Source organism: Argiope bruennichi, chromosome 2 (assembly GCF_947563725.1).
Source record: "Argiope bruennichi chromosome 2, qqArgBrue1.1, whole genome shotgun sequence".
NCBI classification, from domain to species: Eukaryota; Metazoa; Arthropoda; class Arachnida; order Araneae; family Araneidae; genus Argiope; species Argiope bruennichi.
Window position 1 is genome coordinate 42,887,649 of NC_079152.1, and position 26,096 is coordinate 42,913,744.

At 30.2% G+C, this 26,096-nt stretch overlaps 2 protein-coding genes across 2 annotated transcripts in view; both read left to right on the top strand.

Annotated features, from left to right (window-relative positions):
- The window catches only part of LOC129958660 (uncharacterized), a 31,027-nt gene extending 20,731 nt beyond the window's left edge, over positions 1-10,296 (top strand). The window contains exons 8-9 of the transcript XR_008783278.1: positions 1,426-1,541; positions 10,231-10,296. The gene's annotated coding sequence lies outside the window, so the exon portion shown is untranslated. The remainder of the gene's footprint in view (positions 1-1,425; positions 1,542-10,230) is intronic.
- A 1,184-nt stretch (positions 10,297-11,480) lies between these two features.
- On the top strand, positions 11,481-19,247 carry LOC129958673 (microsomal glutathione S-transferase 3-like). The gene is made up of 6 exons (XM_056071314.1): positions 11,481-11,581; positions 12,974-13,107; positions 14,946-15,010; positions 17,494-17,551; positions 18,295-18,367; positions 18,818-19,247. Exons 2-6 carry the CDS (start codon positions 12,982-12,984, stop codon positions 18,916-18,918), a joined length of 423 nt encoding a protein of 140 aa, XP_055927289.1. The 5' UTR covers positions 11,481-11,581; positions 12,974-12,981; the 3' UTR covers positions 18,919-19,247.
- The last annotated feature ends 6,849 nt before the right edge of the window (positions 19,248-26,096 follow it).

The window sequence follows — 26,096 nt, forward strand, 5'->3', positions numbered from 1 at the left end:
TATCTGTCTTTCAATAAGTATGGGAGAAAAAAACACCCTTCTTTTTCTAAGCAATTCTTACTGTGCTCGATTTTTTTTAAAACCTTTTTATATACGTGAAATAAAAAGAGAATAGAGTGTGATCATCAAAACATTTGAATTCGATTAATCTTTAGTCTTCAGATCTTCCAGAGTAAAAACAATGTATTTTTGGGAATTATTCTTTCTATTTACCCGCCATTGGACACATTAACCCAAAAAAGCATTTAGCTAGAGTGATGAAATTCGGTATATGGTCTTAACACCAAATTTATTGATTTCAATCAAAAATTTGGACGAAATCCGTTGATTAGAAGTCTGTCTGACTATCTGTTCAAATGCAAGTGAACACAATAATTGCAAAACACAAAGAACTAGATAAATCTAATTTGCTACTCTGTTTTAGAATTTAAATTCTAAATTTATAACAAATTTTAGAATAAATCTGTCAAAAGGAAGACCATTTGTTTATCTACATATTCATATATATGTGCATATAAAGACGAGATTGAACAACTTAGATAATTAAAATTTGTATTGACCAAAACTGTAGATTTTTTTGTCCGATTTTTGATCCAGTCGGTGGAAAACAAGGAGCCCAAATTGCATCCTCAGGTCTCTAAGAAGCATAAAACGCGTTTTACTACATCACTAGGCATGAAAGTCAGGATAGAGGCATGAACGCTTGCAGAGTGCCGTAGCCTGTGAGTGTTTATTAGTTCCTTCTGACACACTTCAACTTTACAGAGAAAAGATGATTAGAGAAGTCGCTACGTTTTATTTAAGTACATGAGAAAATTGTGGAAGAAATTCTCTCTCATTTGGTTTAGACAGCGCAAATCATTGTTGTAATGATTTCCGGACAAAATTTCAATGGACAGATGGGAGGATTTTAAGGTTTGATATGCTTAAAGTCTAGTTTATGAACCCTCAGTTTCCCTATTTATGCCCTCGCATTATAAAAGGAACAGAAACCTGTATTTCAACATTACTTTTAACATGAATGTTCATTCCTTTGTAGAACTATCAACACCGCTTGTCACTGAGATAAGAAATAAATTCTAGTTAACATTAACTAACTTTCCTGCAGTACGAGGAAATTCTGCTGTAATTACCCAAGTAGAAACAGCGAGAGAGATAAATTTTACAAAACGGTATAGATAATAAAAGCAGTTCTTCCTTTTCAAAGGAACTCCGTCATACCAGATATCACGTGAAATTCAAATTGTAATAAACATCTCCCTATCTGCTTAGTCAACAGCAAGGAATTGACAGGTAAATCGTTATGCTCCATTTCCCAATTCACTTTTCCTTTTCTGCTTTCTTGTATATGTAGCACACAAAAAGAAGGCATTGTGATCGTCAAAAAAATTCGAACTCAAAATTTTAAGGAATCTCTCATTTCAGACCTCCCTGCATCCGAAGGACGCAATTTTGGATTTATGCCATCTGTGAATACGACAATTCGAAAATGCCTTGAACTAAACAGATGAAATTTTGCATGCACCATTAACATCAAATTTGTAAGTCTTTTTCAAATTTTGAACGATATCTATTCACGTGGAGTCTGGCTGCCTTGTTATAGAAATACAAATGAACACAATATCTACGCATCCTAAAGAACTAGAAAGATAAGATTTGGTACACAGATGTAGCATCTGGTGTGTAGATATCCAAATCAGATAGGTATCAAATTGTCAACCAAATCCATTGAAGAGTAGCCATCTGACGAGCTTTACTTTTGAATGTATGTAAGCTCGAAATCTCGAAAATGCAAGTATTTAGATTAATGAAATTTGGTAAGCGATTACTATTAATATTAAAAAAGTTGTAGCTATGCAATAAATGTTGGCTTCAATCAGTTGAAAAGAAAATAACCAAAATCTATATTAGGTTCTCTTCTCTATTACGGAACACAAAACTTTAGGTAAGTTTTGGCAGCCACCCTGTTCTGGGAGTCTCCAAACTTATCACAGTGTCATCTGGAGTCTTTGCGCTCGAATTCACTTCTGGATGCAGTGATTACTCTTATCGCCGCGATCAAAGGAGAAAATCCGTTAAAATCTTGAGGTCAAATTTTTGAAAATTAAAATTAGAAAGTAGAAAAAAAATTTAAAAATATAAAATGACATCACAAAGGGACAAAATCTAATGAATGGATATTGAAGGGCTAAAGTCTTGTGAAAAGACCCACCAGACTTTCGAATGTAGTGATGCAAAATAATGTGCTTTGCGTTTCCTGATGTAAAGAAAAGAACTGAGTATGGATATGGACGCCTTCCTATCTGTCAAATGGAATCAAAATTTGACGCTGGTCTTTAATTTTGGCTACAAGATTAGCATACTAAATTTTATTTATCCAAATCGTTGCGTTTCACTTCCTCGTACACACACACACACACACACACACACATGTAATGATATTTTAATTTTAATTTCAATTTAATTAATTACCAAGATTTTATCTTAATTTAGCCCATAGTAACTTCATTCTAAAAATATTCTCTTATTTCGTGATCCAATTCCACTTTCGGTTTAATTAATTCCTCTGTAAAACTAATGCGCCATCAGTACTACGTATTGAATGAAAGTGATACTTCCGTTGCCCTTGTCAAAGGTCAACATATTTATTCCACCGGCACGTGGCCGGAAATTCTATGTTATATAAGACTAGTGATCATTTGTTTCGCTTTTCTTTACTTCAGCTTTTGTGTCACACTGCGCCTTCTTGTATCATGCCTGCCGAGAGAGAATAAAACGAAATTAAAAATACAAAGTCTCATCTATGTCTTCAAACCTGCCTCGAGATTTTTTCAGACCTTCCTGAGCTCGAAAAATACATTTTTGGAAAATGTCTGTTCGTCTGCAACACAGATAACTCAGACATGCTTTAAACTAGAAGGATAAAATTTACTAACTCTTTACGCCAGATTTGTAGATTTCAAATGCTTAGCATATTCCGCTCTGAAGAAGTCTGTCTATCCGGTTTTTCGAATATAAGTTAACTAGATAACTACAAACGAAAAGATCTAGAGAGATAAAATTCGGTACTCAGATTTAACATCTATAGTGTAGACACCAGTCAAACTTTGAGCCAAATCCAACAAGAAATGGATCGTTTGTACTTTCAGAAGCATGTAAACTCGATAATTCAAAAGCGAGTGACTTAAATATATCATATATGACATGTGATTTGTGCCTGCAAGTGCAGTTCTGTTTCAAATTTTTGTTTCAATCGATTGAGAAAAATGCACCTGAAACACAAATTCGATTTTTTTTTAATATTATTAACCGCATGCCAAGGATCGATTGCCAGTAATCACGTCAAAGGTCACACGATAGATCAAAATACTAACAATGAATGATCGATAAAAATGCTAAATTAATGTCAGAAGTTAATAATTCGTAACTAATGTAAGCCAAAGCCGTACAAGGCATTCTTTGAAAAAACACCTTCGTTAGAGTATATGCTATAAAGTTTTGGAGGAGACAACTCCAGCTGGTTGAATTAACGAGTTTATATGCAAAATAATATACTGACCAACAAATGATCACTCTTTTAACAAATTTGGTTCAAAATTTACTTCATATTTATAGTACTAAAAATAAATATTGTTACGAATCTGTGATGCGGCTTCCCAGCATAGTTGGTTCCATAAAAGGGCAAGAGCCTGGCGACAAACTTGGCGACAATTTGCCGACTTTGGCGCCAAAATAGATTATACCCGAAACATCGAGAATTTTCCCGATCCGTCCATTAGGAACCGAGATACGCCTCGAACGTTCCTGATTGGTTGAGAGGCTTCTAGCTCCGCCTCCTGAGACCTATAAAAGGAAGCAGTCTGCAGCTGCCGGGGTCGTCGTGAATTGAAGTAGTCGTAGTCGGAAGTGACAGAGTGTAGAGTAGTCGGGATCGACGGAAGAGTTGGCCTTCCAGAGATAAGCGGAGCAGCGACGGAATGAAGCTAGTGCTGAACTAAGCTATGCGCTACTGTCTGCAGTAGAGTCTGGTTGTATGCTGCACGTCTCGGCTGAAAATAATCGTCTTCTATGCTGTATATAGTTGTCGTCTTTGTGCTGTCCTGTGTGTCTTCGTGTAAATAAACGTCGTTTTTTTTTTTTTTTTCTACTGCTGATTGAGCGTTCTCCACACCATATAACTCCCACTATCCAAACGAACCCCGGAAATTTCGCAACAATATACATGTCAGATTTCATTCATATGTTGCTTTTTTTCTTTCTGTTTTTGCATATCGAGTTCATTAGTGTACATATAAGCAGATTCCTTTTAACCGATTTCGTCCAAATCTTTATTAAAAAAATCTACAAATTTGCTGCAAAGATTACGTATTAATTTTAATCGCTTTAGCTGTTTGCGTTTTTGAATTATTTTGTTCCCACAAAGACAAATATTTCTGAAAATGGGATTTTCTAACTCGGGGAGATCTGATTCAGTTAAAATCTCGATTTCGAATTTTTTGATGATTGCAATGTTTTGTATTTGTGTTCTTCGTTTACGAAAGAGTAACAAGGAAATATAGGTTCGTAAACAGGAAAAGAACAATAGAATTTCGAAGAATCATGCAAAATATTAGTCACAATTTATTTCATCAATTTTGAAATAAACTATGTTTTATTAGAAAGTTATTTCCTCCTATCCTTTCGTAATGATGAGGTTATTTTGTTGCTAAACCGGCAAAGAATTTTCTATGTGGCTGAATTTCAAGGCAAATTCTATAATCTAAAAATATGCGCCAAAATCTGAAAAACAAACTTCACTTACATAATGAATATTTTCACTGTAATGATGTGATTATTATATTAATTGTATCAATGATTAAAAAAAACAAAATTTTCTTTATTATTTATTTTTTATCGTTTCAAGATTTCCAAAGAAATAAAAATATATATTAATTGATAAAATTAAAAAAAAATTCCCTACGAAATACAGGGTGTTCATTAATTATTGTCGGGGTTTCCGTATCTCATAACTTTCGAATAAAAAATATTACGCAAAAACCGATTACGTATTCGTAAATTAAAGAATTTTACGTGGCAACAATGCTATCTTAGCGCATTTGCAGTCTGGATAATTATGACGTCATAAATAAGAATGGCGACCGTGTAAGATAAAGCAATGTGTATATTGTGGTTTTTCGAAACTAAATCAGTCATAACTACTCAACTTCGCTTCAGGACCACGTACAAGAAATATCCTACTTCGGATAATTCTATCAGATGCTGGTTAACACAATTTCAGGAAACTGGTAGCGTTCTACACCAAAAGGGAGCGGAAAGACCGAGCATTTCGCAGGAAAATGTTGATCGCATCCAAAAAACGTTTACTCGCAGTCCACGAAAATCAACGAGACAAGCAGCTGTGCTATTACATATCCCGCATACGACGATATGGAACGTTCTCCATAACCGCCTTCATCTGAATGCCTACAAAGTGCAAATTGTGCAAGCTTTACACCCGAATGATAAACCGCGTCGTTTTGAGTTCGCTGAACAAATTTTGACTCGAATTGAGAATGATGAAAATTACCTTCGGAAATGGTTCTTCAGTGGAAGTGAATAAACATAACTGTAGAATATGGGACCCGGAGAACCCGCACGATTATCGAGAACTGGAAAGAGATAACCCAAAGGTGAATGTTTGGTGCGCTTTATCACATACTGAAGTTACTGGACCTTTCTTCTTTGCTGAATCAACAATAAACTCAGTGACATACCTTGACATGCTGGAGATGTATGCGATACCTCAGGTGCAGCAACATCAGCCAGATGTGATATTTCAACAGGATGGTGCACCCCCACATTGGGGCATGATTGTACGTGACTTTTTAGACGAGAACTTTCCCGACAGGTGGTGTGGAAGAGGTGGACCAACCCATGGCCTCCGAGATCACCAGATATAACACCGCTGGACTTCTTTCTATGGTGGTTTGTCAAGAACATTGTGTACAAGACCCCTGTGCCCTCCCTTGATGAACTGAAGCGCAGAATTATTACTGCGATCCAAAATTTTACCCCACAAATGCTGGAGAACACTTGGAGGGAAATCGAATTTCGCCTCGATGTGTTATGAGCCCGAAGGGCAGCTATGTGCACATTCATTAATCTTTTTAATATCATTAATAAAATTCTTTGAGTTGTAATTTACGAATGCATAATCGCCTTCAGCTGAATGCCTACAAAGTGCAAATTGTGCAAGCTTTACACTTTAATATCATTAATAAAAGTCTTTGAGTTGTAATTTACGAATACGTAATCGGTTTTTGCGTAATATTTTTATTCGAAAGTTATGAGGTACGGAAACCCCGACAATAATTAATGAACACCCCATAAAATATTCAAATTACATATTAATCATTTTTATAAATATTATTTCTTAAGAATTTCCATGAGGAAAAAAGGCTTGACAGCAAAATTGAATGTATGTAACTAGTACTCATATTTCCATCATATATTTTGATCATTTCTTTAATTATTTTGAGACATTATTTACTATTACATTGATAGCATCTTTCGGGTGAATGGTTTGAGAGGAAAATTTTCTTTTAGTGTCTCTTCTATGACTGCATTAAACATTAATATAAATTACATATTTTCAAATTTCTTTTTATTTTATCGAGAGCAAAGTATGCGAAAGTAAAGCACTTTAATTGCCAAAAAATTCGATTTAGATGTTTTGACGAATCTCCACATTTCAGATCCCCTTAAATCAGAAAAACATACTTCTTGTAATTATGCTTATCTGTTTGCTTCTGAACATGATAAATGAAAAATGCTTGACGATTGAAACTTCATATAATTCGTAGATTACACCTAATTCCTTATACCTAATTCGTAGACTTACATAAAATTTTAAACGAAATCCATTCAATGAAAGTTTATCTGTCTGCCCGTCCAAGTGCAAATGAATACGATGATTGCAAGAGCTAGATTATTAAAATTTGATACACAGATTTAAATTTAAAAAGTGTAAATCCGCGTAGAATTTCAGATTATATCTGTCTGTGATCTGACCGTGTTTATATGACCGTGACTATATGTACATTTATATGCATGCAAACGCGATAATTAAAAAGCGCAAAGATTTCGATAAAGAAATTTGGTATGCTATTTTCTGACGAAAATTCCTATTATATGTCAAACTTTTGTTTCAATATGTCAGCAATTATCTTAAATGTGGTATTATTTTTTCTCTCTCTCCTGCGAAGCACAAACCGATCATGTGTGAGACTCTAAAAATAAAATTTTAAGCATTTCTGGCTTTCATAGTTTTTGTTTAAAATTCTCATATTTTTTAGGAGGAAAAGATTGTGGAATAGACTTTTATTAGGAATTTGTGAAAGAATTTTGGAAAAACCATTCCGTCTGATTTAATTATATGAGGTTTTTAGGTCGATATAATCATTATATGTAAATTTCGTTATGAGATGTTTGCTTATTGCGTTACATTATGAGACGACATACATGATACAAAACTCGTTCGAAAACGTTTTGTATGATAAGCATTTAGACATAGAGTAACAAATTTGCGAAATAGATATTTCATATATAGTACCTAATAATTTCTAAAAAAAACCACTAATAATTTCTTAAAAGATTTCGCAGCATTATAATGCTGGAAAACCGTTTTTATTCTACTTCAAAATTCTAAAAATAAGTTTTTCAGTGAAAACAGTTTTGTTCCTATACAATTTTTTTCTCTTTAATTTATTTTATAAATTCGTAGAAATGTTTTAAATATGCAATGTTTTTAATTACTTAACTATTGGATGTATATTTACTCGTTTTGTAATGTTACATATATATATTACAATATGCTATCGATTTTGTATATTTAAGCAAGTTTTAACAATAAAATAAAAATAAATGAATCAAGTCTAAATATTATAGTGCTTCGATGATCCGGACTAGAGGCTCGAATGTTCATTAATTAATTTTTTGTGTGTGTCTGTGTGTCTAAAGTGAAAATTGTTTTTAACTAGAGCGTTATTTAAGTATACGTTATTAGTGTTTTGCTAATTTCTTTAAGTCGTGCTAAACATTAAAAACTCGCCAATGATCATAGGGTTGTAATATTAAACGCATTCACCATAATGTCTATAGTTACAACATTTGGTGAGTATTACCATAGGAAAATTTTAATTTAAAGAACAGAGTTTAATAGAACAAATTAATTTTATCCTTTCTCTTTTAGCTAGAATACATTCCTGATCAGAGCTTGTATTTTAAAATTTATGAGTTACTTTATTTGGGCTAGTACCTTCTCTCAAGCCTGCTATTGTCATGCTTTTCTTTTGGATTTAAGTTCGAGATGTCAACTGCGATTTGCTCACAAAACTTTATGGGCTCGTCCAGTGTCACGTGTTTGGGCTCAATTCAAAAATATTTGCTAAAGCTGAATATTTTTTGGCTAATTTCTTACCAAATGTGGTAATCCTAATAATTATAGTTTCAGCCCTAAATATATTGTAGCAATTTTTGTAGCAATCCATGACGAGGAAATCTGGCGCGTTTTTATACAATTGGCAAGATTTTGACATACTTAGTAGGAAACTAGTACTTAACAACGCTTGAGTTTTCAACTCTACATTCTTTTTCCTACAGTATTACCATCATTCATCATCATAGCTTTTTTCCGTTGCATAAGCGGATTGTTTTTGGCATAGAATGTTCAAAAATTTCGTATTCTAAAAGATAAAATATTGAACGCTTGAGTGGAAAAGTTGAAACCATGCCACTTTGAATTCGTACAAATCAGCATATTGTTTATATACCGAAAAGATAAAGATAAACTGAAAAATTAAATACTATCTGTACTTTACAATTAAGAAATTGCACAGAAATTGGCTGAAGTGATTTTCATCTACAGTTAAAAATCATAAATGAAAGAAAATTCTTATTATGCAAACGAATTTCCAAATTTATTTAGTATTGCCAGATATCTAAAAATTTTAATTTCATTGATTGATAAATTTACAACACGACAAATTTCATTTTAATTTTATCTGAATTCTATCAACTTTTAATTATATTTTTATGTTAATAAAATTATGTTTCAAATTAAAGTGAGATTCAGATTCCTTTCATTGTTTCATTAAATATTTAATTTCGTTAATTCCTTCCATTATGGAAAGCTATGGGAGAAAGATTTTGTTTATTACCTGTGTCATTTACATGAGGAATGAAAAAGTGAAATTAGTTTATTGCAAAGGGCAAAGTATGACTTGAAATGGAAAATACTGTAGCTGAAGTTTTCAATAGCCCAATTACATCTCGAGCTCTTCATTAAAAAGTTTCATATACATAACAACAAAATAGCCCAGGGGTAATTCTGTCACAATTTTATGTTTAAAATTGTGATCTTTGTTAAGGAGATCATGAACATCTAGTTATGTATGTGTTTTAATTCAAATTGACCACAATCAGTATTCCCACTAAACCAGCTGGTCATCAAAGGCGACTATTGTTTAATAAATAATTAGTATATAATGCTTATAATGATAAAATATTATGCTTGTATTAGAAAAAAGTTTCAAACTGAACACTGTTTAATATTTAAATGTGTTTTAATGTAAATATTGGCTCGTTATTTTGCTTTACATAATTTTTTGTTATAAATATAGAAATTAAAAAGTTATTCTTTAATGCAAAAATGAAAGAATTTTGATCAAATGTATTCGAATATGAATCATGTTGAATTTAACCGTTCAATTCATTATTTTTATTCTCTTTTCTTTCTATCTGTTATCGGTCTTTTAACCATTTAATGAAAAACGATCAAACAATAAATATTTAAAGGCCAATCCCGTAAGTTTTTGCAATGCCAAAGGGTTCATTATAATTCTCTATTGAAAATCCATATAATATGTTCGGGAGAATGGAGAATTCGCTTTGCTTTTCAAGAAATATTCTTTTTCCTATAGCTTTTTTTGATCAAATGATATCACTATCTCCTTTATTTCAAAAAAAATTAAATTAAAATATAATTGCGCTTGAGACAATATAGAATCTATTGTATCATTTTTCTCCATGTTGCTTCCTAAACAACATTAATTTGAAGAACACAATTAAGTATCAAAAAATGTTAATGTTACTTAATGTCGTGCTAAGTTGTTCAAGAGCATAAACACTACTTGTGCATAACACGTGATTCACATACTACGAAACCTATCATTATGCTTCACTTCTTTGCAGATATGTAAGACACCTGTCCTTCACCGCAAGATTATCTTCAGGCCGTCGAATCGTTTGGCCTGCAAGGTATTTAGTAACACACATTTACTTTCCTTGTTTCGGTACCAAAATATAAAATATCTCGCGAAGTAAATAAGGAAAAAGGAGCTGTTTCTATTTTTCTTTTAAGTTTCACTCTTCATTTTCTCTAAAGCTGGCTAACGTCACTTTTCTCGATCATATCTCGAAGAATCGAAGTAAGTTTGTTTCTCCTTTCTGAATTACCGCATTGTTCTATGCAGAACTAATTTCTAAATCGTTTGGCAAGTGTAAAGGAATTTCCCTCGCTTTCTACTTTATATTATGTCAATTATTTCTTAATAGTTAAATAATAAAATAAAATCCTTAATATTATTCAAATTTTGTTTCTTAAAGAGGAAAAAAGTAATTTTTGTTAGATAATGCAGTAAATCTTTTCCAAAAATCTATTAAAATTTTACTCTTAGAATTACGAAAATTCGAAAATACTTGAAATGCAACCTTTTATTCAGAATTACTATTTTTATTCTAAATTACTATTATATTATACTATTTGGACATAACAACAATCCAGTTTTATTTTTTATGCGAAAAAATTAATGGTAAAAACCATTTATACTATGTGGATGAATTCTACATCTTATGTTAGTTCATTTAGAGACCTAACTTATAAAACTGGAAATTTTTCTCTGAAACTAGCTCTGTTTGACAACTAGATGTTTCGCTAAGAATATTAGTTATGTTTGATTGCATTTAAATCATTTACTTACTTCGTCATATGAAAGAGACCTACAGCAAAATATTTTTAAATTTCAAAATTTGGTAGATATTAAAGCAACGCTATTTTAAAAGCTTTAACATTCTTTTTATTATGTAAAGATCAATATTCCAATTACTAATGGAATCGAATTCCAGGACACCAAGGGTTATTAAGCATCAAATTTTGTGATAGATATTATATCTGAGATTATTTTAATAGCCTTAAATTTATTCTATTTATCATGTTAACGTGTGCAAATCTTCCAAATGGATAGTAAAAATTTAAAATATCTGAATAATACATTTAAAATTGTAAAACTGAAAAAAAAAATATTTTTAAAAATTTATCAAAAATGTAAGAAAAAATTGTGTAGCAATTAAATTAATAACACTTAAAAGGAAGTTATTACTTAAATTTCAAAGTAGGAAAAAAAAATGAGTTTTGCGCAGTTCTATTTTCAGTGGCGCGACGGTCCCGAATGCGCATTGGCTTTCCTCAGAATTTCATTCCATATCGTTTTGTTCTTGACTAAGGTTTTTCAATTTGTCACGTTAATAGCTTTCAAATCTTTTTGTAAGTAATCCACCTAATTTTTTGTCTTCCTCTTTTTCGGTTTCCAAAAGGTACAGCGAAAAAGAACCTTTTAGTGCCTCGGTTGTTATGTGTCATGATCATGGGTATTATATCTGGCTCTAAATAGTTTTTAAGTTTGAGTTGATTTTTTTTCCTACAACAATTATAATATTTAATTGTTTCTTTATTGTCTCACATAATAAGGATCAAATTGAATGCATAAAATGCCAATCAAATTAATATTTATTCTAGCATTATGAGTATTCAAGTAAAATGAAGTGAGATATGTATCGTATGCTCTCATATGTGCCCATGTACGCATACACATTTCATGATTTTCGAGATACCTCAGAAGTCACGTCTATGTCCGTACAAGTCTATTGCACTTATATCCATAAAATTTGATACACAGTTAGTCGCAATGGCAACTTAACTCACAAATTTTAAAATTTAAGCAGAAATCTTTAAATTGTTTGTCATAATATCGTTTCTCATTATAAGGGGGCGGGGGGAAACCCTGTGCTCCATCGAAAGGTTTAAACAATTATCATTCTAAAGAAAGTAGTTTTCCATATATGATGTAAATTACTGAATTTTGAGAATTATTTTTAAATATTAGTCCCTTTTCCCGAGAATTTTTAAAAATTCGAATTAAAATTCCTGCCTACGACATTCTAATTCAATTATCTTTCTTTATATTATTATTCGAATGTGACTCTCTAATTTAAATCAAGAAAGATCAAAATATATTTATTCATCAATTTTCTTTTCCTTTTCGCTGATTTGGCAAAGAACCAAATGAGGAAATCAAGAATCATGAAAATTATTTTTATATAATTTAAATTCTAATTCCATTATTTGCCGCAAACGATTTAATTTCCTTCTTTTTTTTCTCTCTCTCTCTTTTTAACTCGTTTACATGTTTAACTATTTGTTTCGATTTTCATCATTTGTAGATCAAAAGATGATACCACAGACACGGAAAAAAAATGAATACGCAAAATTGTATTATTTTTTATTTTGTTTTCATATCTTTATTTTATGTTATTGGCGTTTTGATTTTGTTGATATTGATCATGTACTAGAAGCATTATGAAGGTGTTTTTGTTAATAGAGATTTAATTTTACGTAATGAATTCCGAATGATATGAATTTTTCAGCAAAGTCTAATTAAAAATTTATCTGACATTTATTTACTTTTTGCACAATCGCTTTATTCTCGCATTTCTTTTAAAAAGGAAAAATGAGTTATCTCCTAATTTAGAAATAATGATAGCATTTCCCATGTCCAACTAGTCACTGATTAAATATTCGGCAAGTATACAATTCAATTTGATATCAAGGCCTTGCCATGCTTTTATTCATTGAATTATTTTTTCCCCTTTTAAATAGCTTCCGAGATGGCCCTAACGATCGCTATTGATGAGGACTATGGCTATGTTATAGTTGTCGGTGTTTTATCCATGCTGTTTGGTTATGGATTAGGAGCTAATGTCTTCTTCGCTCGAAAGAGGTTCGGAATAAAGGTGAGTTCATTTCTTGACCAACAGTCAAAGATAACAATAAATCAGACTGTTTAATCTGAGCATATAAAGGAAGAAGTCAAAAGTTTAGAGAAAATAACAAAATTCTTGTGTATCAATCTATTTAAATTTGTTTGGCGATATTTTCCAGTAGATTAAAAATATTGTAGAACATTGCACAGAATTTTTACGGAAAATCATCTCATAAGTCCACGATATATGGATTCTGTTAGGGCTGGATAATGGTCAAAGAGTTTTACTGCACAAGAAACGCAAAGCATATGCTGGAAAAACGAATCTGAAGGGAACACATAAAGAGCAGCAATTGCAGAAAATTGCGACATGTAAGCAGATAGCATGTAAGAATCTCCATGATCCAAAATTAACTTTGAAAAATTAATTAAAGTTGAAGAAAATACACAGAAATAAAACTGATGTGATTGAAAAGTTATTATTTCGAGCTCTTAAATTATGTAAAAATGGTTTTTGAGCAGTAATATGCTCTGAAGTCATTTCGAAAAAACGTTAAGATTTAGAGTATTTTTTTAAATAAAAATTCCGAAAAATACTTTCTTAGTGAGCATCTGCTATCCAAGAGGCATCCATCTGCGAAATTTCAGTAGCCTAGATCCCGCGACTTACGAGAATTCTAAATAAGAGAGTAAGTTAGAGCGTGAATATGTGGGTTCGCCTTATATATGTGTTGATATTCTCTGTTACTTGAGATATACTGCATGTAAAATTATTTTTTACCACCAAAACGTAGAAAATATTTTTCATATTGAAAATATGTGATTTAAAACAAAATCATATACCATAAAGAAATTAAACCACAATTGATACAAGAAGAAAATTTATTTAAAATTAAATTATATTATAAATATTAATTAAAATTCCAATTTGTGTAGTGATTCCTTCAATGCTTCTTGCTTTTATTTTTGTTAGTATTATAATTAATGTTTTAAAAGGCACTATGGGATAAGGCATTCAAATGAAGTCTTGCCGGCTTAAAATAGTACATTATATGGAAAAAAATATCGGAGTGTTGGAGACTGAATTTTTTTTAAAGCAAAATCCAAATTTTTTCATTTGGTTAACAAAATAAATGTAATTGATGACAATTGATATATAGGATCAATTAACGACATTGGCAAAATTTAATCAATTATAAAGATTTGGCTAAAATCGGAAAGATGGTAATAATCAAAAACAAACAATTTATTTCAAACAAAAAATAAAAAGAATGCATTCTAAATTTTTTTAGAAGATTTATTGCTGTTAAAAAGGCAAAGACATAACTATAGGGTCGTTCTGTCTCTAAAGCTTTAACAGTTAATGAATTAAAAAGTACTGACGAATCATTAAAAATATTACGAACATTAAAATCAATTTTAAATGCCGAATTCTGGTTTCTTTAAATGTTTGTTATTTATTATTATTATTAAAAATAGAATTATAGATTTAAAACAAAATAACTGAAAGACAGACTATGTCTCACACATCGATTATCAATATCTACACTGGCAGACGATAAAATGATTTTGCGTTTGTTTACAGATGTGTTAGGATTCCATGGAATATTAATATTAAATAGGTTCTTCTTTATTTCATATAACTTGTACTTAAAATTTTGTTTATAAATTATTCAAATATAAGCAAGTTTTTAATAAAAATTTTGTGGCAATTAATAAAATCGTAAGTTTTTCAGTAACAAGAAAATAAGCAACGCTAAGTATATCAAGTCTTGTTAAAATGAAATTCTATGATTTTGTCATCAACAAAATAAAACTTTGTTTTATATTATTTATTTTATACTTTCAACTATCTATTCATTTTTTCAGTATCCTGCCATGTATAGTGATACAAATATGCAATTCAACTGCATGCAGAGGGTGCATGCTAATTAGTAAGTCTAGTTTATAACTTATTTCAAATTTACAGAGAGTTAATTCACGTTTGTATTTGGCATATTTATGTATCAAAAGCAATTTAAATAAAAAAAAATTTCGGTATATTATTTTTCTTTATATTATTATTATTATATTCACAGAATTAATTTATATTTTTTCTTAGTGCATTTATATGCAACCTTTATTTCAGAGATATTACTTTTCTTTGCATGATTATATTCACAGTTTTAATTTGCACTTGTTTTTGGTATATTTATTTATACCTTTTAGTTTAGAGATATCATTTTTCTTTGTATTACTATTGTATTAGCCGCCATTTGTAATCCACCGGTTCACCGAAAATATTGAATGTGATTAATTCCAATTAAATCTCTTATAAAGGGTGTCCCAAAATTAACGCAAGATTGGCATTTGCTAGCAATCGTTCAATAAAGCGTTGACAACCTTATTAAAAAAAAAAAAAACATTTGACAGCTGATACCTTAGGGTTAGTAAAAATGGAGCGTTACACGATTGAGCAATGTTTTGAACGATTGAGCAATGTAAGATTTGAATTAAATAAAAAAAATAAATAAATAAATAAATTAAAAAAAATACAGTTTTTTTCCTTTAAATTGTTATATTTTTATTTATCGTAAAGTACACAGGATAGGGTTATGCATGGAATAACATATGTGACAAGTGACCTCCACGGCTTTGCTGGCACATATGCACTGTTTTGTCGAAATTTGCCATTATCATTTTGCACAAATGAGGCTGAATTCCGTTGATGCAGCTTTGCATTTCTTTCTTTAATGCACGCGTGCTTGTGGGTATTTTGGAATAGGCTTTTGACTCCAAATAATTACATAAAAAGAAATCCACTGGTGTTAAATCACACGATTCAGGGGACCAGTTCTCAAATTTTCGAATTATGGCACCAGTCTTTCATTATTTTTGAAATATTGTTCAACAATGAAAACACGTTGTTTTATCGTGTAACGCTCCATTTTTTACTAACCCTAAACTATCAGCTGTCAAATGGAGTTTTTTTAGGGTTGCCAACACTTTATTGCACAAATGGTGGCAAATTCAAATCTTGCTTTAATTTTGGGACACGCTTTACATAATTTGACACTCATGATTTCTTCTGTAAAATCCTTTTAACCATCTTATTGCAAGAAACAATAAAACCTTGTTATTTTAATAATCTGTTCGGGTTTTTTTCCCCCTCATTACATGCATGAATATTCTTAATGGAGTTGAATCCCGTGATATTATAATCTTATAAAAAATTTAAATGTGTGCTTAATCTATTTCAAAGTACTGTTATATTTTGGAGTAATGTAATTTCGGATTTTTTTTATTGTTTGTCTTCCTTGTAACCTGCGCAATTAATGAACATTTTCCTCAGATTTTAACAATAATGGAAAATCATACTATTAAATGTTTGATAAAACTATGAGAAGAAAAAAACGTTTTGAATTTCATGTTGACAGTGAATTCTATTGCTGATAATTATGAAAAAATATTGTTAAAAATGGTTGAAATTCATTAAAAATTTCTACGGTAATTAAACTGGTATAATTACCAATATATTTTAAATTTTAATCCAGTATAAAAACTACTTTAGTGCAGCGAAGATTTCAGAAGTTACACAAATTCTCACTTAATTTTTAATTAATTAAAATAAAAAGAAAACGCTTTGAGGTGCTTATTCTGGCCCCAGAAGGTATATTTGAAACAAATTTTATATCTCCAGAGCAAATAATCTAACCTGTTGTAGAAGTATGTTACACGCACACCAACACATACACATACACACACACCAACACACGCACGCACACACACACACACCAACACACGCACACACACACACACACCAACACACGCACGCACACACACACACATGCTTGAAAAAAGAAGGGAAAAGAAGACAAATTGGAAATATAACATCATTTTATTTATCTACGACAGGGTATAAATTGAACGCAGGGAGAACATATGGAAAGTGTCTTTATTTACATTGAGCCACATGATGTAAGTATGTTAAGTTTTTGCCTTAGTGCTTTTACTCAGAGATTCTTATTTGGGATTTCTTTGATACGTGTCGATTCAGGAAAGGGAATTTTAAGTATTATTACATTTTATGCCGTGAGAGTTAGGGATTTTTATTTCTTAGCTTGTAACATTTTTTAAAACGCGAGTTAGAAATAATTAAATAAAAAAAGCAGAATTTGGATCAAGAAATAAGAGAAAATTTTAGAATAAGATAACATGGGCAATTTAAGATAAAAATAGAAAATTAATTAGGATTTAAAGTAGATTAAGATATATCATTATATATAGAGAGAAAGAGAGCGGGAGAAATATAATTAAAAGATTAAGGCCATTTTTCAAATTAACATATAATCGTATTTTAATTTTTATTTGCTTATTTATCTTGTTTTGGTTATAGATTACGTGTTTATACCTTGCTTAATATTTTTTTTCTTTGTAGTCTCGAGATGTTTCCAACATTCTTAGCTTTGCTTTTTTGTGGAGGTCTCGCCCATCCAGTAAGTAGAAATGATTTATTTATTTTTTAAGTTCAAAACACAGATCCGCTGCCTATACATATATTTTCTAATTTTCTCATTTATAGTAGATGAAATCATATTTAGCAGTAGAAAAATAGGTTCTGGGTATGATTATTAACCTAATACATCTGTTATCTATCTGGTAAATGATTTTCTGATTCCAAAGAAGTAAACAAATCCTTTTTTAATGTATCAGTATTTCTCCGATACATTGAAACTGCCATTGGAAAATGATCATTTGACTGCTTGCGGTAGGTAATAGTCCAGTAGCATTGTCATGAAAAGTATCGAAATGTGAACTAAATATATGCCTGCTAATAGTTTAAATCATTGAATTGACAAATGCAGTTTTGCACTCGAGTATATTAGTGGGTAAAACGTGAAGGAAATTCAAGCACTGAATTTACGTATTTAAATGAAAAGCTATTGATTGGAGAGAGACAGTTTAAGTATTGAGTTATTTCAATGTTTAAATGTTCAGTAAAATGAGCTACCAAACATTATGAAAGTAATTAATTCAGAAGTAAATTTTTTAAAAAGTACAAATTCAGATATATATATATATATATATATATAATTTAAGTATACTAAGTATATATATATATTTTAAGTTTGAGTGAAATGTTTGGAATTATACTGGAGTATTTACGTAAATGCTTTGTTTATTTAAATTTTCAGTATTTTTATTTGTAAGTAATGCTTATGTTCTGTTTATTTTTCAGTTTTATTGTGCCATAGCAGGACTCATATATTTGCTAGGAAGACTTGTGTATTCCATCGGATACAGTAGTGGCGGTAAGTAACATTCTATTCTATTTCCAAAATTATCTGCCAGTGAGCAAGTGTGCGTTGCAATAGTGCAGTTGCATGCTCAGGTGTGGTTTTTCATCTAAAAATAAAAAATTTTCAGGGAGACTATTAACGCTTCTTATTATTCAAATTCCTAATTATTTATTAATTTATTTTAAATCTACAAGAATGTTTCAGTATTTATGTTTAATTTAATTATATCAAGAACTTTGCCGAAAATGTTTTAAGTACTAAGCCTATCTTTAATGTGTTTATGTAGATGGCGCTAATATCATATTTTGTATGCAAAAATTGATTGGTAAAAATTAAAATCATATTTGTTTTTAACAAATACAAACGAATCAATAAAATATTTTCAGAAAACAAAATTTTCGCTGACATGTTATATTTTAAATCATTTCTTTCATTCTTTTTTTTTTTTTTTTAAATATATAGATCCCCAGAAGAGACTTTTCGGCTTATTTATGTACCTGGGACTGATTTATCTGCTCTATAGTACACTAGAACTGGCCTTGAGATTGATGCGATGGATTTAACAAAAGGTTTTTCATGTTCATTTCATTGTCTTGCGCAGGTTTTCATCTATTTGTAAATTATAAATGTTTCGAATGTATTGTAAATTAGTGTTGTTTCAAATGAATTATTAAATAATGATTATATATCAAACATATTTCAAATGTATTACAAACTATTGATTGTAAATTATTAATATTCAAATTGCAGTTCAGTGATGTGAATTATTGATATTTCAAACGTACTGAAAATTGATCATTATAAATTAGTGTTGTTTCAAATACAATGTAAACTCATATTTATAAATAGTTGATGTTTCAAATGCATGGTAAATTGATATTTATAAATCCTTTATGTTTCAAATGTATTACAAACTGATGATTGTAAATTATTAATATTCAAATTGCAGTTCAGTGATGTGAATTATTGATATTTCAAACGTACTGAAAATTGATCATTATAAATTAGTGTTGTTTCAAATACAATGTAAACTCATATTTATAAATAGTTGATGTTTCAAATGCATGGTAAATTGATATTTATAAATCCTTTATGTTTCAAATGTATTACAAACTATTGATTGTAAATTATTAATATTCAAATTGCAGTTCAGTGATGTGAATTATTGATATTTCAAACGTACTGAAAATTGATCATTATAAATTAGTGTTGTTTCAAATACAATGTAAACTCATATTTATAAATAGTTGATGTTTCAAATGCATGGTAAATTGATATTTATAAATCCTTTATGTTTCAAATGTATTATAAACTGATGATTGTAAATTATCGTTTCTCAAATGTATTATAAACTAGGGATTATGAATTTTTAGTGTGTTCAGATTTATTGGCAAGCGAATGATTGTAAATTATTTACTTTGTTTATTTTATTCATTTATATTTTTATAAGACTTCATATATTTTTATCAATAAATTTTTTTATTTTATGTAATATGTTCACGTGATATACGAGACATATTTTTGTGGAATAATAGTTTATTCCAAACATATTATTATTTATTTCAATATATTCCAATATTCTTTATTCCAAGATTAATCTTGGAATAAACTTATTTCATTATTCTATCATTTTAATATTCTTCCTCTATGGAAGAAAAAAAACTAAAATTTGAACACAAGGAAAACAGTAAGTAAACAGTTTGTAAGTTGAAAACGAGAGGATTATAATACAATTTTTTTTTTGGTTCGGCATTTTTAGGAGTCTCGCGATCACCTCAATAGAGTGCTGTAGGTTAAGACATACATTAATCTGCATTGAAATTTAAAACAATTCTTAAAAAAAACCCAGTGGAACTAGTTTCTCTGAAACTTTCTCGCATATTCTCTAATAAACGTATAGTCTTTATGCATAAAATTGTACACCTTTAGTAAGTTCCGTGAACGCTATGAATGTTCAGATTTTTATTTTCAGCGTCAAGCATGTGAGCGTCTTATGCTTCATAGTATAGAGTAGCAAGCCAAACATGCTTTCTTCTGTTCGATTGAAAACAAAATCTAACAGAAAATTATAATTTTAATAACAAAATCGAGTACCAAATTTCATTTATTTTAGCCTTTGCGTTTTCTAAACTATGAATGCAATTTTGCAACACTGAATGTAATTTTGTTTCTCGTATACTAAGTATACTAAAAGAAAAGTATTGTAATCTTTAAAAAAATTGAATCTTGAGCATTTCACGTCTCCCCACTTACTCGTATACGAAATATGTAAAGAGAAAGTACTGTAACCGTTTTCTACTCTTTTTACTTTCTTGTATATGTAGTAAAAAGAAAGTATAGTAATAGTCAAAAAATTCAAACTCGAGATTTAAACGGAGCTCCATGTTTTAGACTTCCCAGTAATCCGAAAAAACACATTTTTGGAAAACGTTCGTCTGCCTGTCTGTGACAAAGATTACTCAAAACCAACACGAGCTAGATGGTTGAAATTCGATATACGATTTAATTTGCTGGTTTATATCAAATTTTGGCTAAATCCTAGGGTTGGTACCGCTAAATTTGGCGCCAAACTTTAAAAATAAAGTCATAATATTGAGAAATAAAATTCTGAAAATTACAGCGTCCGCGGGGCTTGGCGAGAAAAATTTGGCGGAAAATCGCCAAATGGTGCCCGTTCCTAGAACTGTTCCCAAATTTTGAATAATTCGAGATAATTCAAAAACGCATAGATAGAAATGTGTGAAATGCGGTATGGAAATTTGTGAATACGTGCAGATTTGTGTCAAATTTTTGTTTCATGCGGTTGAGAAAAGCGTGTTTAAAACACATTCGATTTCTGGATACTATTAACGCATTCCAGGGATGAATCGCCAAATAACTCGCCAAGGATGACATGATAGATTCAGTAAAATTGCTAAATTGAATCCAAAATTTGTTTCGTAATTATTGTATGCCAATGACATGTAAGACATTTTTTTCTTCTTCTTATGACGCGTTTATTAGAGAATATGCGAGAACGTTTTAAGAAGACCCCTCCCGCTGGTTTAATAAATATGCTGTATATTTAAAAGGAGATAAATTATAAACAAAAATAGTCTACATTTCACCCAAATAATTTGGTAAGTTACTTGAAAGAAAAGTTTTTAAAGAAGACACTAAAGTTCTGTATTTGCTACAGGACCATATTTCGGATCAAATAAGAGACTTAACAACAGGTTATAAGCAATTCATCATTATAATTTATTTCTTCCATGATATCCGCATTCATTTCAAACTTATTATTCAATCTTCGTGAAAGTTTATGTAAGCTTTCAGCATTAAATAACTTGAATAACCTTTTAATTCATATCGCAAAAGAAACGCATTCACCGTTTTTATTCATATTCCAAAAATTCTCCTTCATGTGTTTGAATCACGGAAATACTTTATTAATAACATCCAACAATGAAACAATGGTCCATTATTTAAAAATTCTGTCCGATTCATACTTTGTATTTCCTCTTCTATCCTTTTCTGTTCTTAAAACGTTTTATTCAAGGTAAGTGGAAAAGAGAAAATTGCTTATAATGACGCTTAATAGCAAGAATGACATAGCTGCAATTATTTGATGATGAGGAAGTTACGTTTACAAAAGACTTAAAAGTATTCATTGTCCGAAAAAAATAAATTAAGAAAAAAATGTCGAAACTTACCTTATTTCCTGTATTAAATAGTTTTAATAGTAAATTATAAATAGTTTAGTTTTAATTTATAATTCATGATTATAAATATCAAGAAATCTTGTGAACATTTCTTTTCTCAAACTCTTTATCAAGTGGTTCCAATTGTACGAAATTAGAATTAATCTAAAATAATTGATTTATTGTTAGTTAAATTTTGGAAATATTAAAATAATGTTAAAAAATAAAGAGACTTTTCCCAAGTTTTTTCAATAACTATCTCAAATTTGTAAAGAACTTCAAGATGTTCCAGCTGTTCCAAGCCTCAGAAACAGTATCATGTCATTTTGGAATGCTCATTTAACCCTGCTATGGAAATTGTATCCGATAATTTCCTTCCGTGAGAAATCAATTACAAAGAGCGATATTTTCCTTCATAAAAATCACAGTAACAAAACACAACAGAAATGTGCACAATGGCAATACAAAAATCAACAAACAACAAACCATTGATTAAATAGCACAAAAGTGCAATAGAATGGAGTTAGAGAACTCAAAAGAGAGCATTTCTTGAATTCATTCTAGTCTCCTTTTAAATAGTCTCTGGGACAGGGTATTAGAGTTTCTGAAAGATCGACCAATCCCTAATCTTAACAGAGAAATCTTCTCAATTCTTGTATTTTTAGAAACTTCATTTTTGTCGCCAAAAATGTTGCCAAAGCCAATGCTCTTTGACCTGGCATTCATTCAGCATCAATTAAAATATCTGTAAAATTCTCCTCCTTACTGTTATAATAATTTTACAGGAAAGTAAGACATTATTACAGATTCGGAATGGGCCATTTTACATCAATTAAGAGCAGGCGAGTCGCATTTTTAACTGGGTTAAATATCTTAGTGATGTGATGTATATACAGCGATAATTTACATGAACTTCTAATTGTTTTCACTTTTTCTTTAACTAAATCAGGGGAATGGTCTTCAGGAAACTTTCGCGTATTCGCTCTAATAAAGTTGTTAGCCCCCACCCTCCTCTACATAAAGCTGTGAATCTTGTGAAAAGTATCAAGATTGCTCAGAATTTTATTAGCAGAATCCCACTGATGAGCGTTTTGTGCTTCATAATATAGTGAAGAAAATCGAATATGGATTTTAAAAACCTTTTTATTGGCCAATTGAGCCAATTTTTGACATGAACTACAACTTTAATAAATAGATCACATATCAACATTCATTAATTTAAAATGACGAATTTCTTTTTAATTTATCAGGTTTACAGGAAAAAGAAAGTATAAGCCAACAGATAGCCAACTCTTTGACAAATTTAATACAAAATCTGATCAGATCTAAACTTTATATTCTAAAACTATGCAATAAATTTCATTTATTTTGTAGTTTTGTTTTTATTTCGTTTTATTCGTTTTGTTATTTCGTTTACATAAGAAAAAAACAAAAACAACGACAAAATAGACCGACAGAGGCTGAATCATTTTACAGATTAAATTTAAAATTTAATACAAATCTACTCGTACAACGCCAAAATTGTGTATAAAATTTCATATGAAAAAAATCATTACTTTTTTTTATTTATCATGTTTATATGTATGTAAATATATATATTTACATACATACTGACATACTACATATGACTGACAGACGGTCAGCGATTTTCCAAATTTAATTCAAAATTTGAATTATATCTGCATTTTAAATGCCAAATTGGCGAACAAAATTTTAAGCATATAGCCCTTTGCATTTTGCAATTCTTGTGCACCTGTTCTAGAACTGACAGATAAAACCATATATGGAATTCATCAATTTATTTGAAAACATTTTTTTAAGCTGTCGTTCTTGCAGATAAACATACAGAAAGACATAATTCTAAAAATACGTTTTTCGGACTCGGTAGATCTGTGTTCGACACCGTTGCCGTTGCCATAATGTTTTCAAAAAATGACAAGTTTACTTATGCAGAAAGTTTTTTTTTTTTAAATAAATGTATTACAGATGAAAATATTTTCATTAGAAAGCAACTTAACAGAAGATAAATCGATTGGATAAATAATTCAGGTAAGGCTTAAAGATTGTATTAGCAATTGCTTTACAAACATTATAAATTAGCTTAAGTCACAAATCGACAATCAATGAATCAAATTACTTCAGACTTCATATGTTTATATTTTTTTTTATTTTAAATTTCATTTAATTTGCGGTCGCAATTTCAAATTTTTTTAGAAAAATATGACAGTAAGTAATTTATATTTATAAAATGTGCATTCTTATTACGTGTGATAAATTATATGACATATCTTTCTGTTTGAAAAATTGTTGACATAGTAAAATTTCTCATATATTTTAATATACGATAACGTCGCCAAACTAGAGCTATACACCATTATGGTAAATGTGATATTTCTTTCAGCCCTAAAATCCTTGGCTTGTTTTAATGTTCGATTTTGGCTCGAAATCGGTGCCGTATAATTTCTTTTTTCCAATATTGGTTCAGTCAACTTTAAGATATGAAATTCTGGTTGGTACGACCGGAGTTTAATCCCCTGCTTGGCGCAATTTTCAAAAATCGCCAACAACGGTCTTGCGAAATGTTCAAAAGCAAGAGAGCAGATGTCCAATCATAGTGCATAATAAAGATTGCCAGCTTTTGCGTGTTATCGCAAATTGGCGAAGAAGGGGATTAAACTCCGGTTCATCCTTTTGGTTAAATATGACAACACAGTTTTGTCTCGTCAGCAAGTGTGCAAGATTGAAATCTACTTTAATGTGCCCTTTGAGTTTGTCGCCAATATGGTAATTGAAACAATCAAGTAGACTAGTTTTTTTTAGTTTATTGCTAATTTGTTTATAAATTTTTTGCCTTGTTGAGCAGTATACCTACCATTTTGGCAAATTTGCATTATTGACATCCATGGCGATATGAATGGGCGAAATAAAATACATTTTAAAGAATCACAGCACTGTTTGTAACTGCTAAAATAATAAACCTGAAATCGGATTGGCTAAAATCTAGTTTTGGATGCCCCTTTATTTAACCAAGAATATCAACAATGCCAAATCGTATTTTAGAATTAGAGAAGAAATTTTCTGGACTGCCAAAACTTAGTGAATTACTGCAAGACAAATTCAAGCTTTCTGGCAATACCGTTTTCTCACGGAACTAAACGAGTTAAATTGTTCATATTTTTTAATACCGTTTATGTGACAAACTTTTTTCCCTCATATCTATATATTGTTAGAATATGATTAAATTGGTTTCCTGCCAAATCGCGCCAAACTTTAAAAACACACCAAATCCGGAAGAAGATTTTTAAAAATTTGTAGCCAAGATTTTAAGATTGCAACAAAAACATGCAGTTACCACTTTTGGTGAGTTATCGGCACAGAAATAATATTTTAAAACAAGAACCATTGATTAATTTTTCTTTTGCATTTAACTGAATCACTTCAGCACTTTGTTAGCAAGATATATTCTTAATCAATTGGAGATATAAAACAGTATGTAAGCATTGTTTTTTTCATGTTCAAACAACTTCCAGAAGAGTAAAAGACTTCAAGTAAATTTTTTCACCGTACGTAAGCATGTAACGCTTAGGTGATTAAGTTGATAGCCAATATAGCAACGCAAGTAATCAAGTAGAGTAGTTTTGCCTGCAAACTATTCTGATAGCTATATTTCAGTCATAAAGGATTTTCTCCTGATGTTCTTTTTTTCTTTTTTCTTCTATATCCAAGAAGATTCCTTCTTTCGGCTCTTGTCGAGCATGTGGTAAAAATCATACAGATGAATTTTTTCAAGACACTCCGCCAGGTAAAAATTGTTTTTTCTTAGAAAAAAATGTACTGCTTGAAACTTCTAATGATAGTATTCGTGTTTTTTCTAAATAAATTTATTCTCTGAGAGTCAAGCACTCGTGAGTTTTACACACTTTTCTTTAATAAATTTAAGTTTCTTTGAACATTTCAAATTTGTAAAGAAGCAAATTCGTAATACAGTTTTCATACAGTTCCTAACGCAAGCAGGATTTGGGAATATTGTTTTGTTGCTTGTATGATCTGTATCGTAATAT

Bases quoted from the DNA above. Each gene is read 5' to 3' on its own strand.
- LOC129958673 (XM_056071314.1), top strand. From the start codon at position 12,982: ATGGCCCTAACGATCGCTATTGATGAGGACTATGGCTATGTTATAGTT. The intron at 15,011-17,493 runs GTAAGTCTAGTT...TTTTCTTTGTAG, and splicing joins CAGAGGGTGCATGCTAATTA to TCTCGAGATGTTTCCAACAT. The intron at 17,552-18,294 runs GTAAGTAGAAAT...TTTATTTTTCAG, and splicing joins GTGGAGGTCTCGCCCATCCA to TTTTATTGTGCCATAGCAGG.